We start from the raw sequence: 18,323 nt of genomic DNA, 5'->3' as shown, positions 1-18,323 counted from the left end.
CGCATCCCTTATAACTTAAAATTAGCTCACTAGAAACATTTCAATTAAAAATAGAGCCTCTACCCAGAAGCTCCCTTTTTGCAACATGCAGCCAATAATACTCACCAGGGCATTTGTAGAGTTTGCGTGCCTGAGCAATGTCTCCTTTGCTCAACCGGGTTCTCTGTCCAATGGAAGGCTGCATCCCATTTACATTATATTTGGGAAGAATCGTATCTAGGAAGATGCCCCTGAAAAGACACACAGGAGAATATTCTCAGCTTTGAGCTGCCTTGCCCAGACATGAGCCCAAAACTTTGGTTCTTAAAACAACTGGTGATTGGAAGTCAACCATCTGGAAAGAAGAGAGGGGTTGTTTTGCAAGACCAATAGTAACTGTGATGATAGCTGTCATGACCGTGGACTTACACGCATCCGTACTTTCTTATTTATCCCTTTTTCCAGAGAAGAGATACCTTTTTGCACTGGTTTGAGTTGAGACTGGAAAGTTATTCATGCGTGGCCTTAAAGAAATCCCACATTTCAGTGTGGTGGTCCTGATATCGTTCCTCTACACAGGGATTAACACTGACGGAAGGAGGAGTTATATCCAACTTTTGATCTCAAAGATTCCCAAAGGATTTTGAAATAAGAAAGATAAAAAAATGGTCAAAGAAATATAAAGAATTTAACCCAAGCATTTCTGTTTATGCACAAGTTGTTCTGAAACTGGAACAATAATGGAAAAAGTTATATAAGCCATATGTTCAATATCTATCTCATGACCTACTTATCTCTGGAAAATTCTGACGGAGTTCATTCACTATTGTTATCTCTTTGGGTGGCAAGGGTAGCAGTAATCTAGTAGTCACAGAAATATTAGTAAACCCTTAACTTGTAGACTGTAGTATAGCACTGGGTTTTGCAAATGTGTTATTAGCAGGGCATTACATTTTTTAAGTGTATATTGCTATGATTGCCCCTTTTCTGTAAATAGAGATGGGAGCTGAAATGAAAGCTAACAGAAAAGGTGGGTGGTGGGATCATCATTAGCTATTTCTGTAGCAGATCAGTTCCAAGTTGGGTGCATCTAAAAGTTGTGGGCATCCCTCACTTAGGCCTTAATTCCCGTTCTTGGCCACATCAGAACGTTTGCTCATTCATTTCTTCTTCCAGGTTTCCATGTAATTTTTAAACCGATTGTCCTTATGAAGGATTCCAACTTGGCTGCAAGAACATAGGATGAGTTACTAAAAACAGACATGGATGCCCTTGTAATTAGAATGGCACAAGGGCACAAATCCAGGAATCTCACCACAAGAAGGGAATTGCCCACACAAAATCTTGCAAGCCTGAACTGTTTTAAGCTCTTGCAGCGGTTCTAAAGTAGCTCCAGACCCATCTGACCATACACGTCCAGCTGGTTTATTCCAAACATATCTGGTTATGCACAAGTTGACTTGAAACTGGAACATTTTTTCTTTCCCTTTCAACCCGTAGTTTATGGATGGACACAGAAAAGAGCAACAAAGACGATAAGGGGACTGGAGGCTAAAACATATAAGGAATGGTTGCCGGAATTGGGCATGTCTAGTTTAATGAAGAGAAGGACAAGGGGTGACATGATAGCATGGTTCCAATAAGCCAGGGCCTGCCACAAAGAAAAGGGAGTCAAGCTATTCTCCAAACATCTGAGGGCAGGACAAGAAGCAATGGATGGGAACTAATCAAGGAGATACTGAGCAACCTAGAACTAAGAAGTAATTTCCTGACAGTCAGAACAATTAATCAGTGGAACAACCTGCCTCCAGAAGTTGTGGGTGCTCCAACACTGGAAGTTTTTAAGAAGAGACTGGACAGCCATTTGTCTGAAATGGTATAGGGTTTCCTGCCTGAGCAGGGCATTGGACTAGAAGACCTCCAAGATCCATTCTATTCTATTCTATTCTATTCTATTCTATTCTATTCTATTCTATTCTATTCTATTCTATTCTATTCTATTCTATTCTATTCTATTCTATTCTATTCTATTCTATTCCATTCCATTCCATTCCATTCCATTCCATTCCATTCCATTCCATTCCATTCCCATTGACAGAAACTTTTACCTACTCTGCCTTTTGGACTCAAGGTGACTATTAACATTCCTCAGCAATGTACTGGTGATCCTCACTTAACAACTACAATTGGGGATGGCAACTCCATTGTTAAGTGCTGCAACCATTAAGTGAGACTCATGTGAATGCAATGGATCTATGACCTCACATCTGCCTGTTAAGCGAATCTCCTGTGGTTGTTAAGTACATTTGGTCCCTTGCTGTGAATGGCAGTAACATTCTGTCATGTCTACACAATGCACCGGGCTGTGAATTGAAGGCTTAGAGGACTGGAAATATGTAGAAAAAGGAGGTGAACTATCCAACCAAAATCACACATTCTCTATGGAACAGAAGGTTAAAGCTTTCTATTTCATAAGGCAACATGAAAAATATTTTGCTTCCTCGTTGGACGTCTCTATTAAAATTAGGTCTATGCTTGACACTTTTGGCTGTCTGAATTAAACTGTTTGTTGCCTAGTTGCCTGGATTCTTTTGTCGGGTCTAGAATAACTCACCAACGCCAACTCGCCGTGGGACTAATTGCTGTGGGACAATTCAACACTGTAGTAATTGTTTCATTGAGTTACTTTTATTATTGGTGGCCACGTTTTTGTTGAACTTATTTTAACTCTTGTATTTCTGGATTGATCTTATTTTATTACTATTGGCCATGGTTCCATTAAAATTAATTTAACTTTTGTATTTTTTGAATTGTCCTGCGAGACAATTGCAAGTTGTGTTGAGTTGGCCGTGGCAAGTTGGTTGTGGTAAGTTTGCCCATTCCATCTTTTGCCATAGTCCCTAGCTTGCAAACCTAAAAATCCACAGTTGTTTTCCCCAACTTACTCCACAAAAGCTGTGTATGCTCTGCATACTTTGAATTATATAACATTGCTGAATTTGCAGGTGAGATTTTTATTAATCAGAATCCTTCTTGATTGACACTTTCTGTTTTGTTACAACCTACCAGGCAGAACTGGTAATCTCAGCAATCAGTATCAGGCTGATGTGGTTTTTCCGAAAATATCAAATTAGAAAAGAGAGGTTGGTTATCCCAAAGTTGCTCTTTCAGGAGGCAACTGGACTTTCTTGTTTTTCTTCGAAGAATTTAGCTTCTCATCCAAGAAGCTTCTTCAGCACTGACTGGATGGTGGGGAATGGAAGAATTAATACTCCTTGCAGAAAGCTGGTCATTTGCATTCTTTTAAAGAGTCATTGAGGTCACCTGGAGATTTGTCTGTGCCTCAGGGTCACCTGAGTAGTGCAAATGGGTGTGGAGCCTTGCACTACTCAGGTGACCCTGAAGACACAGATAAGCCTCCAAGTAGTTTCAATGACTCGCTAAAAGAATACAAATGACCAGCTGCCTGCAAGGAATATAAATCCCACCATCCAGTCAGAGCTGAAGAAGCTTCTTGGATGAGAAGCAAAATGTCTTCAAAGAAAAACAAAGTCCAGTTGCCTCTTGAAAAAGCAACTTTGGGACAACCATGACGTGGATGACTGAGAATCTCCAGAGACACGAGAGGTGGGTGAGAAATCCTGGATTTCTTACTGTGTGAAGCAATCCATTTTGAAAGTTGTGACAACTTTCCTCCTAGAGAGGTATAGAAGTCATCTCAAGAAATGTATCTGAATAAAGAATAATTTGAATCACAACAGAAGCCATTAGCAGTGGAAAAACTAATAGCTGCTAGCGGGGAACCTTTGTCGTTGAGAACAATTGGGAACAAAAGGAAATCTGTGATAATAACAGTAATTTCCTACATGTACCTTTACTGAAACACTTAATAGATGCCTGAACCTTTTCTGAAATCTCTCCTGCAGGAAATATGACCCCAGTAAAGCTGGGACTAGGGATTTGCAGATCTTTCTCTAAGCTGCCAGGAAAAAAAATAGGTCAGCTGGTCTAGACCAAATGAGCTAGAAGCCAAAGCTTAAAGATTTTGTTTCCAGAAACAGCAGGAGAAGGTTCGGGCTGTAATTTCATGGAACTTTTAAATTGGGAGAAATAATACAGGAAAATGCGTAAAAAAAAATCAACCTTTAACACAGAAATAGCATTGCATTTAGCAATAACATTTCCATAGAGAAACTAAGGACGGAGAGAAAGCATCATCACTGCCTTGTTTTGAAGGAGGATGGGGAGTGACATGAAATGGGAGAAGAACAAGACCAAAGATGGACACCACGTGCCAGATTGGCCTGAGGAAATGGAGGGAAATTAGGAAGAAAAAGGAAGCTTAGAAGAAATAAGGGGAGGGGAGGGGAGTTGGGATGGGATGGGGTAAGGTAAGGTAAGATGTTAGGGTAGGGTAGCATAGACTAGGATAGGATAAGGAAAGATAAACTTTGTTGTTACTTTTTCTGTAAACACACTGGCACACATTAAAAAAATGAAATTCTGATGCTCGCTCTCAAGAGACAATAAATATATCGCCATACATATACACACACATACACACTATATGGTATAAACCTGTTACAGAATCTAGTGGTTCTGCTTCAGATACCACAAAGCCAAGAATCTGGCATTTCTGAAAAGAGGCCTCCTGCAGCTTAGGGGACCGTACGAATTTGTCCTTTTTAATGATAACTGTGCAGTTGATTCCTGAAACAGATGTGCTGTTCCATCTTATCACAGAATCAACTCAAGATATAGCTCTGATTTATTATCCTCCGCCCCAGGAATATAGGTAAAAGAATGTTTTGCTTGTCTCTTGCAGATGTAGGATCCTGGACTAGCAACCCATTACTGCATTTTAGCCTAGTCAATAAGCAGTTGAAAATGGTGATATAAGAAGTTAAAATGGAGCTAAGAATATTGGAAAAAGGAGAAATTTTGTTAAAATAACAATGTTCTGATTACGTTCTAAGGCAGGGGTCTTCAAACTTGGCCTTTTTATGACTTGTGGACTTCAACTCCCAGAATTCCTCAGCCAGCATGCCTGGCTGAGGAATTCTGTGAGTTGTAGTGCACAAGTCATAAAAGGGCCAAGTTTGAAGACCCCTGTTCTAAGGCCTATGAAGATTTTATAGCAATCATGTTGAGATTAGTCCAGATCGCATAACGCTACTGAGTTCCGTTACCACTGAGAAGAAAGAAACGAAGATACGCTTCCAAGCATTGTGTTCCTCTTCCTTAACCAATGCGTAAAGTCTCATTACCTAATCAATGGAATCTTTGTTGTCCACTATTCCCAGTTTACAATGGAATGAAGAAGAAAGATTATTTAGGCTGTTTTCTCTGGTGACCTACGGTTTTCATCCTTCTGCTGTGAATGATTTTCAGGATTTTTTTCCCCTGGCCTGGTATAGTTGTCATTACACTTTCCTCTATTTGGCAAACAATCTAAACTAGCAAACTGAAACAGATCATTTGAAACACTGAAATTCCCTAGAGGAAGAAAGGAAAGTCTGGTGAAGGGAGGTTACCATCAACATCACCCAAAATGCTGTGCATCATCCTGGATAAAACATATTTCTTCTTCTTGCTCCTCTCTAAATAACTGTCTAGCGAAGACAACCATAGCATCTTAGAGATAATGGCATCAAGCATACAGAAACATGCATAAATTTTTCCTGTAAATCTTGGAATCCGAGCCATGAAACAGCTATGTGTCTGTTTGCCAAACTGACAGCTGGGCTTTTAATTTCCTAAGCAAGTTGAAAAAACTACCAGGCTTGTTCTTGGAAGATGTTCACAAAACTGGTGGGATTGAGTAACGCTCTTCAGAGAAACACTGGAAGATCTGGGAACGCAGAGATAAAGGTTCTCCAAACAGTGCAACTTGTTGTTGACGCCATTGACAGAAATGGGTTCGTGATGGAGGAAATGAGAAAGACAGGCAGAGAAAAGGAGGGAAGGAGGGAGGGAGGGAGGAAGGTAATAAATCACTCTGTGTCATGATTGCAAATTTCCATGGCCACTTTGGATCTTCAGCTGATGAAGTTCCAAAGCTGTGGATGTAGAGGGATAGGGAAGAGAACTTCCAGGTGCACCTAAGGTGGCACCACAGAAAGCAGATCCAGAAGACATGGTGAAAAGAGCCAGTGAATAGACTGTCTCCTAGGGATTCCTCTCTGGAACAAGCAGAATCACCCACGAGTGCTCTATAAAGAGGCTCCTCATGAGGAGATCATTAGATAGCAGACCTCTGGGAGCTGGGAAAAGTCATGTCAATAAACCTCAATTAAGTGTCTTCAAATAGACACTGAGTTGGCTTCCTTCCTCTCTTAAACACTTTAGGGAATTGCTTGTTAATAGGGTTTTTGGATGTTAAGAACCTTCAGAAGGCAAGTTTTATTACATCATGTGAGTTTCTTTCCATCCTTAATGAAAGAAGTTTCATGCAAGTTTTTTTGTTGTTAGTTGCAAAGTCGTGTCCGACCCATCGCGACCCCATGGACAACGTTCCTCCAGGCCTTCCTGTCTTCTACCATCTTCTGGAGTCCATTTAGGCTCACGCCTACTGCTTCAGTGGCTCCATCCAGCCACCTCATTCTCTGTCGTCCCCTTCTTCTATCGCCCTCAACCTTTCCCAGCATTCGGCTCTTCTCCAGTGAGTCCTTCCTTCTCATTAGGTGGCCAAAGTATTTGAGTTTCAACATGCAAGTTTAAGAAGACTTTAATTTTTTTTAATAAATAGCAAAAGTGTGACTAGAATGTTGATTTTGGAAAGTTATAAGCAGATTAAGGGTCCAGATGGACTTAAAATGTTTTTTTGAAATTAATTACAAGGACATTGTCTTTGGGTATTGTCATTCTAAAGATTCTGAATAGCTGTTAAGAAATCTTCCCATTTTGAAATGGTCATATGGCTATCTAATGTAGAAAAAGAAGAAAAAACTGAACAAATCAAAAATATTGTAACGGCAGAAAGTGTAAAAGAAAACAAAGAAGAAATGCACTAGGAAAAGTTGAAGTTTATGGATTTTAGCCCAAACCTCTATCCATTTTACATTCTCATCTTCCAAATAATTCCATCAAATGTTGCAGCAAGAATTAATAGGTGCCTGGCTTACTACACTCGAAACATTTTTGCTCAAATTTCAGACGAAGGAAAACAAGCAACAAGAAACAGGTTCTGTCCAATCACTTCTGTATTTACAACTTTAAACCTACTGACAAGATTCATAAGATCTACAAACACCTGATCTGAAATACATGAACAAAGTCGCTCCAAGGTCCCTTCAAGCTCTATTCTATTCTATTCTATTCTATTCTATTCTATTCTATTCTATTCTATTCTATTCTATTCTATTCTATTCTATTCTATTCTATTCTATTCTATTCTATTCTTTGCTTATTGCTTATTGCTTATTGCTTATTCTATTCTATTCTATTCTATTCTATTCTATTCTATTCTATTCTATTCTATTCTATTCTATTCTATTCTATTCCATATTTATTCTATTCTATTCTATTCTATTCTATTCTATTCTATTCTATTCTATTCTATTCTATTCTATTCTATTCTATTCTATTCCATATTTCTTCTATTCCATATTTCTTCTATTCTATTATTCTATTCTATTCTATTCTATTCTATTCTATTCTATTCTATTCTATTCTATTCCATATTTATTCTATTCTATTCTATTCTATTCTATTCTATTCTATTCTATTCTATTCTATTCTATTCTATTCTATTCTATTCTATTCCATATTTCTTCTATTCCATATTTCTTCTATTCTATTATTCTATTCTATTCTATTCTATTCTATTCTATTCTATTCTATTCTATTCTATTCTATTCTATTCTATTCTATTCTATCTACTCTTCCCTATCCTACATGACCACTTGTAAATTTTATGGAATTCCAAATTCAGATGGACCAGCACCTAGCATACAACTCACCAGTCATCACAGAAGGGGAGAAAAACAAGTTTTATTTTCTGTACAGATGTCTGTTGAGATTCTCAGTCATCCAGGTCATGGTTGTCCCAAAGATGCTTTTTCAAAAGGCAACTGGACTTGGTTTTTCCTTGAAGACGTTTCGCTTCTTATCCAAGGACTGAAGAAGCTTCTTGGATGAGAAGCAAAACATCTTCAAGGAAAAACAAAGAAAGTCCAGTTGCCTTTTGGGGAAAAAACAAACACCGTTGGGATTTTCTGTATATATGATACCAGAGAAGCTCAAAAGGTTGTATCACATCAGGATTTAACAGATGAAGTGCAGAGGCTATGGGAAATATTGGCAAAAGTTTTTCTTCTAACGATTGGAGTCTCAGGATCCATAACAATGGAAATCTCAAAATAGAGGGCACCATTATTTCATCTCGTACCATTTCAGCTCTACCGTGTATACTTATATTATGGCAGTACTTACACAGTTCCTAAACTTGGAATAAAGATTGAGCTCATCCTAAATTACCAGGAGTTGCTGAATATTCTTCAGAAGAGATTATAGAACAACAGCAATAAACGTTGGTGCCTGAAGGTCATTGCAATAGATAATTCCAAGCCGAAATGGTGTCTCCCAACCCAGATTCCTGAAAACCAACTGCTAAAACTCGAGTCAGAGAAAGATTTTGAATGGAAGGCCACTAAAGAAATGATCTTCCTTTGACAGCTGGGTAACAGATTCCTAAACCAGATTCGTGCGACATGCAAGAGTCACTCTCTCTATTACTCAGAGAAGATATTGCTGCAACTTTAATTAGAAACAACAACCATGTTAGGCAACTCACTGGGGTTCCCAATTCATAGTCTGGAATTTCTGGAAGCTGGTATATCAAAGAGAGCAAAACAATTTGATGACTAAGTTGTGTCATTAAACTAAATTTATGCAACAGTGGTTGTAAGGTGACTATAAAGGCAAAGATGCTGAAGGCAAGATAGTTATCTAGGAAAAGAGCCACATGATTGATAAATAGGTCTTCCTCATACAAAGGGAAGTGTTGGCACAATAAATACCCATCTATAACAGTCTGAGTTAATTTTTCTGAAGAGACACCCAGGGGCATGCCCTCAGTATCCAGGATAATGCAGGCAATGCCAGCCCAAACCTGCTGAGATGCGGAAAATTGCTGAGCAAGAATGAACATCAAGTGAGCCACACCTTCCCAGCCTGTGGCCATTAATTCTCACACTTAACATTGCTTGCAAATCCAGCCTCCTCGCGGAACAAGGCTGAACAGCCACAAAAAACAAAGATGAATCCAGAGACAAGAGGCCGAGGAAGCAACAGCGCAGCTGGACAACAAGCGAAGGCACGAGGTGATGAGTCGTGGTCTAATGAAGGCAAGATCAGTTTGAGAACCTATGCTCAGCTCTTTTGGCTTTCCTCGAGTTGGTTTATTTATTGATAAGATTACCAGCTTCTCTCCTTTCTAAAACCTGTATGGGGATCTTCCTTCATTTTATCCCCATTGCAGCAGCTTGATGAAGTAGGTTAGACCTACGGAGAAAATCTGGCTTAAAATCATTGGAGGATTTCCATGGCTGCGCACAGACTGGAACGTGTCTACTCCTAGTCCAGCTCCTTCACCAGTGGACTAGACTAGTCTGGAGCTCAGAGACAGGGACTGGCTCACAGTCACCCAGAAACTTCCATGGCTGAGCATACTGAAACCTGGGTCTCCTAAACCCTAGTCCAGGGGTAGGCAACCTCGGCTCTTTTATGACTCATGGACTTCAACTCCCAGAATTCCTGAGTCAGCTGACTCAGGAATTCTGGGAGTTGAAGTCCATGAGTCATAAAAGAGCCGAGGTTGCCTACCCCTGTCCTAGTCCAACTTCTTATTCATTCTATCACCCTGGAGGTCAGATACAATGTGATTGTAATTAGTCAGTTATATCCACAAAGTCTTGACATGCCACAGGTAGCCTTCAAATGATGAACAAACTGAGCCTACAATTTCTGTTGTGAAGTGAGACAGTTAAGTGAGTTTTGCCCCATTTAAAGACTTCCCTTGCCAGGGTTGTTAAGTGAATCACCGCTGTTAGTTAGCAACATAGTTGTTAAGGTGAATCATGACCCTGGGACACCGCAACCACCATTCATGCATGCCAGTTGGCAAACGTCCGAATTTTGATCATGTGACCATGAGGATGCTGCAAGGGTTGTTAAGTGCGAAAAATGGTCAAAGGTCACTTTCTTCAGTGCCATTGTAACTTTGAATGGTCACTAAGTGGACGGTTGTAAGTCGAGGACTAGCTGTTATGAACTACAAAGGGAGAACTCATGGCCTCTGCATCCTGAGTACTAAATGGTTTACGTTTTACAAAGAGTGGAAGGGTTTGAAAGCCAGCACATGGAATGGAACAGGTTGAAAGAAAAACTGTAGCTTTTATTAGATTCTCAGAGAAAGGGTTAACGTTGCATGTATAAGATTACTGACATTCAAACTCTGGAGATTATTTTCTAGAGAACAATCCTCTATTGACTCTGGGAGGAAAGGGCTCCCACAGCAGGAAATGCCAGATATGTTTACGGTCCTTCCTTTCCACTGGGATTCTGCATATAATCTCTCCGCTCATTCGTCAAATTTCGTTCTGTGGAATTAGGTAATTTGGCTGAAAGCTGTGAAAATAATTTGGTTCAGGGTGGGAAAAAGTTGAGGAGGGTCAGGGGAGATATGATCCTTTCCATGTTGTTGTTTGACTCTACTGTTATCAACAGGAAAACGGGGCAAGGAGGAAGAACATGGAACGTCTTAAAGCAGCGGTCCTCAAACTTTCTGGCTTTGTGGACCGGCGGGGGGGTGGGGGGGTGGGGGAAAGAGGGATGCTTGCCTGCTCCTCATGCAAGTGGAGCTGTGCATGCACACGCATGCTCGCCCGCCACTTCCGCAGCCCAGTTCCGAATGTGCCACGACCTGGTACTGGGCTGTGGCCCGGGAATTTGGGGACCCCTGTCTGGTTGATATCTAGAACAGTGTTTTTCAACCACTGTTCTGCGGCACACTAGTGTGCCGCGAGATGTTGCCTGGTGTGCCGTGGGAAAAATTGAAAAGTAATTATAAAATACTTTCTTTGTGTTTATTTGATTCCTATTCAAGAGAATTACTTTATATATAGTCAATATAGGCACAGAGTTAAATTTTTTAACATTTTCTAATGGTGGAGTGCCTCGTGATTTTTTTCATGAAACAAGTGTGCCTTTGCCCAAAAAAGGTTGAAAAACACTGATCTAGAAAGCCATAGTGGTGTTCCCACTTGCGATGCAGAAAGAGATGGTTAGTTTTTCTTTTGTTTTCGAGCAAGATGAGTTATGGAAGGTTGCTCCTTGGTTTATTATGAATAAGCTAAGGAGGCAAACCTGGGTCTTTTCCCCTAGTTTGGTAGACACTGATTTAAATTCTGCTGGGACTATTTCAAGGTTGGGTTAATCTTGAGCCATCAGGCAACATGTTTTTCTGTCCAAAAAAACAACAACCTGCCTTCAGTCGCCATTACAAAATGATCCTCCATCACACTTCTGATAGAAAGCAAATCCCCTTGGGTTTGTTTTAGAAGAAGACTATCCCATCTCTGTAACATTTCAGTACAGGGAAACTGATTCAATAACATTTCCTCTTTGTTGCCCCTAATGGCAGTTCCCTTACCCTCACCCCTTGTTCCCCAAATCCTCCTCAAGCCTTCTGGCGCCAGCGCATCCCCTGCCTTGTGGGTCAGGCAGCTGTTCCTTTCACTCCCAAGCTCCCAGCCCTTGCTCAGGCATTCGCCAAAGCCCACCCACCCACTTCTGTGCAGAGATATCAGTGGGGCAGAAGGTAAGTTACACAGCATAAACTGGCTCTTTTCTGGACCTGCGGAAGAATAAAACCATGATATCCCGATCTGACAGTTTTATCTGTTCAAAGTATGGGGTATAAATGACCAAAAAGATAGATAGCTTATATCAGGGGTCTGCAACCTTGACAACTTTAAGACTTGTGGACTTCAGCTCCCAGAATTCCTCAGCCAGCATAGCTGAATTCTGGGAGCTGAAGTCCCCAAGTCTTAAAGTTGTCAAGGTTACAGATCCCTGGCTTATATAACCAAAGGTACTGATCAGGAAAGGCGACTTTCTCAGATTCCTTCCTTCCTTCCTTCCTTCCTTCCTTCCTTCCTTCCTTCCCCACCTTTATTATTTTTACAAATAATTCAAGGTGGCAAGCATATTCAACCCACCTTCCTCCTCCTATTTTCCTCACAACAACCCTGTGAGGTGGGAGGGACTGGCCCAAAGTCACCAGCAGGCTTTCATGGCTAAGGCGGGACTTGAACTGACTGTCTCCCGCTTTCTAGCCTGCTTGCTTAACCACTAGACCAGGGGTGTCAAACTGCCCGCCCATGGTCCGGTTTCATCATACTGAAGCCGTGCCCACTTCAGTGCCGGCAATGCAAAAAGAGTTGCGATATGTTGCAACACATCACGTGATGTAGCGAGTATGACACCCGTGCACTAGACCAAACTGGTTCTAGTCTTCCCAGATCTATGAACGGCTGCTTAGGGAATAGGTGAGAACACTGAAAACCAGGGCTGTGCTTGGTTCATATAAATTACTTGCAAGAGATGATCCAATCCAGGGGGTCTTCAAACTTGGCCCTTTGATGACTTGTGGACTTCAACTCCCAGAATTCCTCAGCCAGGCATGTGTGCCTGGCTGAGGAATTCTCGGAGTTGAAGTCCACAAGTCATCAAAGGGCCAAGTTTGAAGACCCCTGATCGAATCTGATTTGTGGTCGTCCATGGATTTTGATGGCCCTAAATTATTTTGGGTGCTTCGCAAGGTACTGACTGTATGGTGAGGAATGAGATCAGTTGAATATTTTTATTTTTTTAACCCCAGGTGTGTCATTCAGCTGAAGAAAAATAAGCTCAATGTGCATAGGCTAAGCGAACATGTAAAACAAGACCAATGGGGAGTCTCACTTGGAAAAGGTGTTCCTGGCGTAGTGCATGATGCTGTCAAAATCGTATGTTTCACCTAAGGACTCCACCTCTTCTGGTTCCATCTTCAGGAAGTTGTACTCCTGCCCTGCAGAAAGAACAAGAGGTAGAAACATGAAAATTGCAAGATAGCCTTAAAGCAGGGGTCTTCGAACTTGGCCCTTTTATGACTCGTGGCTGAGGAATTCTGGGAGCTGAAGTCCACGAGTCATAAAAGGGCCAAGTTCGAAGACCCCTGGCTTAAAGGCTCTGCAGCAAATACCATCCCCCCAAGGGTTAGGAGATTCTGTGTTTTCCCTTGCACATCCTGCTTGTTAATGGGCAGCCTCTGATTTCTCCTGTGTGATCCTCAAAACACAGAGCAAGGATCTGAGACCATAACCCTGCATGAAAAGGGACCAGGTTACCTACAGAACTGTCTTTGTCCCATTAAATCAGCCCTTCCCACCTGGTCAGGCAGGGAAGGTGTATGATGGACACCGTCAGTCAAAAAATTACCACTGGTGGGGTCCAGGAGGAGAGCCTGGGGAACTTTCCTCCCCACACCAAAGATAAGTGTGTGTGGGGGGTCTCCATTCTCTGGCCTTCCAGAAAGATGTGAAAACGTGGCTCGAGGCGCACAGAGGAGCATGCAGCCACTGGACTGGTTAGCATCCTGAAACTCCTCCGTCTGCCTTTCATTTAATTTTAAGACCGCTTGCCTCTTTTTAAATTTTATATACAGATAGTCCTTGACTTACAATCATTGGATTAGCAATCATTTGAAGTTACATCACTGGAAAAGAAAAGACTTAAAACTGAAGTCATGGCTTTAGTGTTCCCACACTTACGACCATTGCAGCATCCCCATGGCCACATGAGCAAAATTTGAACGCTCGGCAAATGGCTTGTATTTATGACGGTTGTTGCAGGCTCCCATGGTCACGTGATCGCCTTTTGCGACCTTCCTGACCAGCAACGTCACTGGGGAAGCCAGATTCACTGAACAACCATGTTACTAACTTAACAACTGCAGTGATTCACTTAACAACTGTGGCAAGAAAAGTCGTTAAATGAGGCATCACTCACTTAACAATTGCTTTGTTTAGCAATTGTTTAGTTGGGCTCAACTGTGGTCGTAAGTTGAGGACTACCTGTATTTTTTTTAATGTTTTTAATCTTTTATTTGTACACTGGGAGGGAGATGGGAGATTTTAAAATATGATAAATAAAGAAATGCTGAGTCAATTCTAAGTGCTTGTAAGTCAGCATAACTAGATAAGCAAATTCAGTTTGACACTCAGCCAGTCTTTGGGGTTCTTCCCAACTACAAAAACCTGCGTTGATTCTTCCAATCTGTCAGGCAGGATGCAAGATATCTTGGAAGAATACGTAAAAACCCAGACACATGGGAGAAAAAACATTGGGGGAAAAAGCCATAAATAAACTATCACGAAAAGGAAATAAAGAGGTTTGGAAGGGAATGGATGGAGGCACAAGCAGATTTTACAAAGGCAGAGGGTGGAGAGAATAATTTTCATGTTCCCCAAGTTGAGAGCTTCTGTCTGGTTTTCATGCTTCATTTAGGATGCAAAAAGAAAAAAGAAAAAGAAAAAAAGTTTTTACCTGGCTGGATATTTTCACGAAAAATGGACACATGGGCATCCCGGTCTGGACGTGTGTGTTCATGCCAAAACCCTATGACGTGGCCCAGCTCGTGCACCACAATGCCAAATTTGTCACAGTTTTTCCCAATAGATATAGCCTGGGGTCCTCCTCCTCTGCGTCCCACATACGAACAGCACCTGTATTGAACACAAATGATCATTAGGTTGAATGCATGACTTGTATTAAAGACCACGGAAGTCTCAGCGGAAAAGACAGAACAAACTTTTAGGGTGTTTTTTTGTACTCTAAAAAGTAAACATTTTAGAACACAGAAAAACAGAGTTGGAAAGACCTTGGAGGTCATCCAGTTCAACCTCCTGTTCGAGAATGAGACCTCATACAATTCCAGACAAGTGGCTGTCCAGTCTCCTCTTAAAAGCCTCCAGTGATGGAGCACCCACAACGTCTGAAGACAAGCTGTTCCACTGGTTGATTGCTCTCACCATTAGGCTGCTTCTCGCTTTGGTTAGTTTCCATCATTTCTCTTGCCTTCTGGTGCTTTGGAAAATATTTTGCCCCCCTCGTGTTTGTGGCAGCCCCTCACATACTGGAACACTGCTGTCATATCTCCCCTAGTCCTTCTTTTCACTAGACTAGACACATCAAATCCCTGCAACCACTGTTCATATGCCTTTGCCTCCAAGCCTCTTATCATCTTTGTTGCTCTTATCTGTACTCCTTCCAGACTCTCAACATCTTTTTTTTTATATTGTGGTGACCAAAACAGGACACAGTTTTGAAACATTCTCCTTTCCCATATTCCTTTCCCCAGAAGAAGTCACCCAACTAAAGGTAAATATAAGTAAATATGTATGTGAGTTTTAAAAAGTGTATTCCAAAATAAAAGTAATTTAAAGGATGTTTTATTGATGGCTCCTAGAGCCTTTGAATCTCTGCAAGGAAAAGAAAGCAAATAATTTGATTTGTAAATTTAGTGCTATCACAAATCTAAGTTCAATTATCATGCATGGAGCAACTTTAAAAAAAAAACACGAGGTCCCAGATTGTTGGGGGCAACAAGCTGACTCTATAAACCACTTAAGAGCAGGGGTCTTCAATCGTGGCCCTTTTATGACTTGTGGACTTCAACTCCCAGAATTCCTCAGCCAGGCAGCTGAGGAATTCTGGGAGTTGAAGTCCACAAGTCATAAAAGGGCCAAGTTTGAAGACCCCTGACTTAGAGAATGCCGTAAAGCACTATGAAGCGGTATATAAGTCTAAGTGCAATTGCTGTTGCTATTCTTGAAGGAGGAAGGAAGAAAATGGACTGGAATCTGCTGCTTACTTCAAGGTTGCTTTTCTTTCTAATGATGGCGTCACGTTCTATCTATTGCAACTAAATCACTTTCATATGGTGCCATGGAGAGCTCAAGGGGACTGTGTTTTTTTAAAGTCAATCTCAAGAGTTAAGAGACTATTATAGAATCAAGAGCAATTTTTTTAAAAAAAAACTGGTTAAGTTACTCTTCCTGGGATTCTGCTTCTTGGTTTCAAATCATTCCAATCTCTGATTCAGTTTTTGGAAATGGTTCTTCTAGAAATCCTGACGGCATAAACATGCCTACACAAGAGACACCAGATGAGCAATCAACTGTCTTTGACCTTTGGTCCAATGTATTAAGCAATTGGCAATACTTAAGTCTTTGGGACTTGAGAGCATTAAGGCTTCCTCCTCTCTGCCAAAGGAAGAGTTTATGCAATTGAAGGTCTGCAACTGGATGACGTAGTCTTCCTGTTGCTTACCCGCATGGCCTGTATGTAAACACGATGTAGCTATCCTCATCGCTTCGTTCCAAGAAGGTCACACAAGTGTACTTCTCCCAATGGCGCATGGCCTGTCGAAAAATAGCTCGCTGAATACCTGTAAGAAACAGAAAGAGACCCCAAAATGGTTAAGAGACAGAAAAAGACCTCCATGCTCTGCTTCCACTCTGTCTACAGTTCTCAAGAACATAAAACAATGACATAGATTCTTAGGAAGAAGAGATGGGCCACCAAAGGGATCAGAACTCATCCTAACTCATGGCCTGGGGGAAAAGCCAACTTGTTAGAGTTTATTTAAATTGGATCAGGCAGAGGGCCATATCAACCTCTTTGAAGAGACTGTTCCAGGAGGCAAGTGCTGGGATAGAGAAGTTCAAATGGCATTGTATGGTAGATAAGACCCAGATCATGCCAACCCAGTCCAATTTTAAGGGTCTGTTATGAAGACAACTCCCATACATCTTCGGTTATGTCCATATGGTGATGGTTCAATAGAAACTCTAGGCCAGGGGTCTTCAAACGTGGCCCTTTTGTGACTTGTGCACCTCAATTCTGGGAGTTGAAGTCCACAAGCCATAAAAGGGCCCAGTCTGAAGACCCCTGCTCTAGGCTATATGCTATTACAGGTAGCCCTCGGCTTACAATCACAACTGAGTCCAAAATTTATGTTGCTAAGTGAGACACTTGTAGACACTTGTGAAGTGAGTTTTGCCCCATTTTACAAGCTTCCCTGGCATGGTTGCTATGTGAATCACTGCACTTGTCAAATTAGTAACACAGTTATTAAGTGAATTTGGCCTCTCCATTGAATTGGCTTGTCAGAAGGTCGTAAAAGGGGGATGGTCATAAGTCACTTTTCTTCAGTGCTGTTTGAATGGTCGCTGATTGAACTGTTGTAAGTCGAGGACTATTTGTATACTGGGCCTTATACAAGGAATCTAGACAGACCTTTATATACATACAGGTTGGCCTGGAGACCAAACGGAGGAGTCCCACCCTGGAAGTGGCTGCTAGATTGATGGAATTCATTGATGGAAGTGGCTGCTAGATTGATGGAATCCAGTCCACAAGTCATAAAAGGGCTGAGTTTGAAGACCTCTGGTCTAGAGTTTCTATTGAACCATCACCATATGGACATAACCAAAGCCCTCTATTCTCCATCCATCCATAATTTGGGTTGTTATCTTGATGCATTTATTCTTCTTGTGTTCCTTTGTCATTGTTTATTATATTGTTCTATCAATTTACTCCTGTTCCATTTACACTCCTTTCATTCTTCTTCCTTTTTATTATGGTAAGCCACCTACAGTAGCCCCATGATGAGAGGGGCAGCAAATTAATTTAACAAATATGTAAAAACCCTGTCTTCAAAAAAAAATCCAGGTACAGAGTATGATTTCTATTTAATGCTACTATTCTCAGGCAAGGACTTGAAAATAAGTTCTTGAGTGACCATGTTTTGTGCTACCGTTTGTATGATATGTTGTGCCATTACTTAGGACTGAAAATTTATACAATAGTATTTTATTTGGATTTATTTCGGTAACTATGTTCTTAATTCTTTTTATACTCCATTGTATTGTTTTTCTCACAAATACATATACGATAGTGAGATAGAGGTAGAGATAGATTAGATAAATAGATAGATAGATAGATAGATAGATAGATAGATAGATAGATAGATAGATAGATAGATAGATAGATAGATAGATAGATAGATAGATAGGCAGGCAGGCAGGCAGGCAGGCAGACAGACAGACAGACAGATTATAACTTTTATTCAACATTTTGTTTTTATCTGGCCTTAGGACTAAAGTTGAATTGTATAAGATTATCAGAAAGTTCCAAGGATAGGCTGTTTCTGAGACAGCCCATCCCAATCTGTCTATCTTAGGGACTTTGTGAGCAGGCACATACAAGACTAGATGATAAAGCACAACAGATATTTC

At 41.0% G+C, this 18,323-nt stretch overlaps 1 protein-coding gene across 1 annotated transcript in view; it reads right to left on the bottom strand.

Moving 5' to 3' along the window:
* Positions 1–18,323, bottom strand: part of BMP1 (bone morphogenetic protein 1) — a 137,072-nt gene that overhangs the window by 43,281 nt on the left and 75,468 nt on the right. Inside the window, exons 4-7 of the mRNA XM_081333738.1 lie at positions 16,354–16,471; positions 14,569–14,747; positions 12,946–13,051; positions 106–230 (exon numbers count right to left, since the gene is read on the bottom strand). Coding sequence (XP_081189864.1) covers positions 106–230; positions 12,946–13,051; positions 14,569–14,747; positions 16,354–16,471 — 528 coding nt within the window. The remainder of the gene's footprint in view (positions 1–105; positions 231–12,945; positions 13,052–14,568; positions 14,748–16,353; positions 16,472–18,323) is intronic.

This window comes from Vipera berus (genome assembly GCF_964194415.1).
Source record: "Vipera berus genome assembly, chromosome: 8".
In the NCBI taxonomy this organism is placed as follows: Eukaryota; Metazoa; Chordata; class Lepidosauria; order Squamata; family Viperidae; genus Vipera; species Vipera berus.
This window is presented reverse-complemented; position numbering and strand designations above follow the sequence as displayed.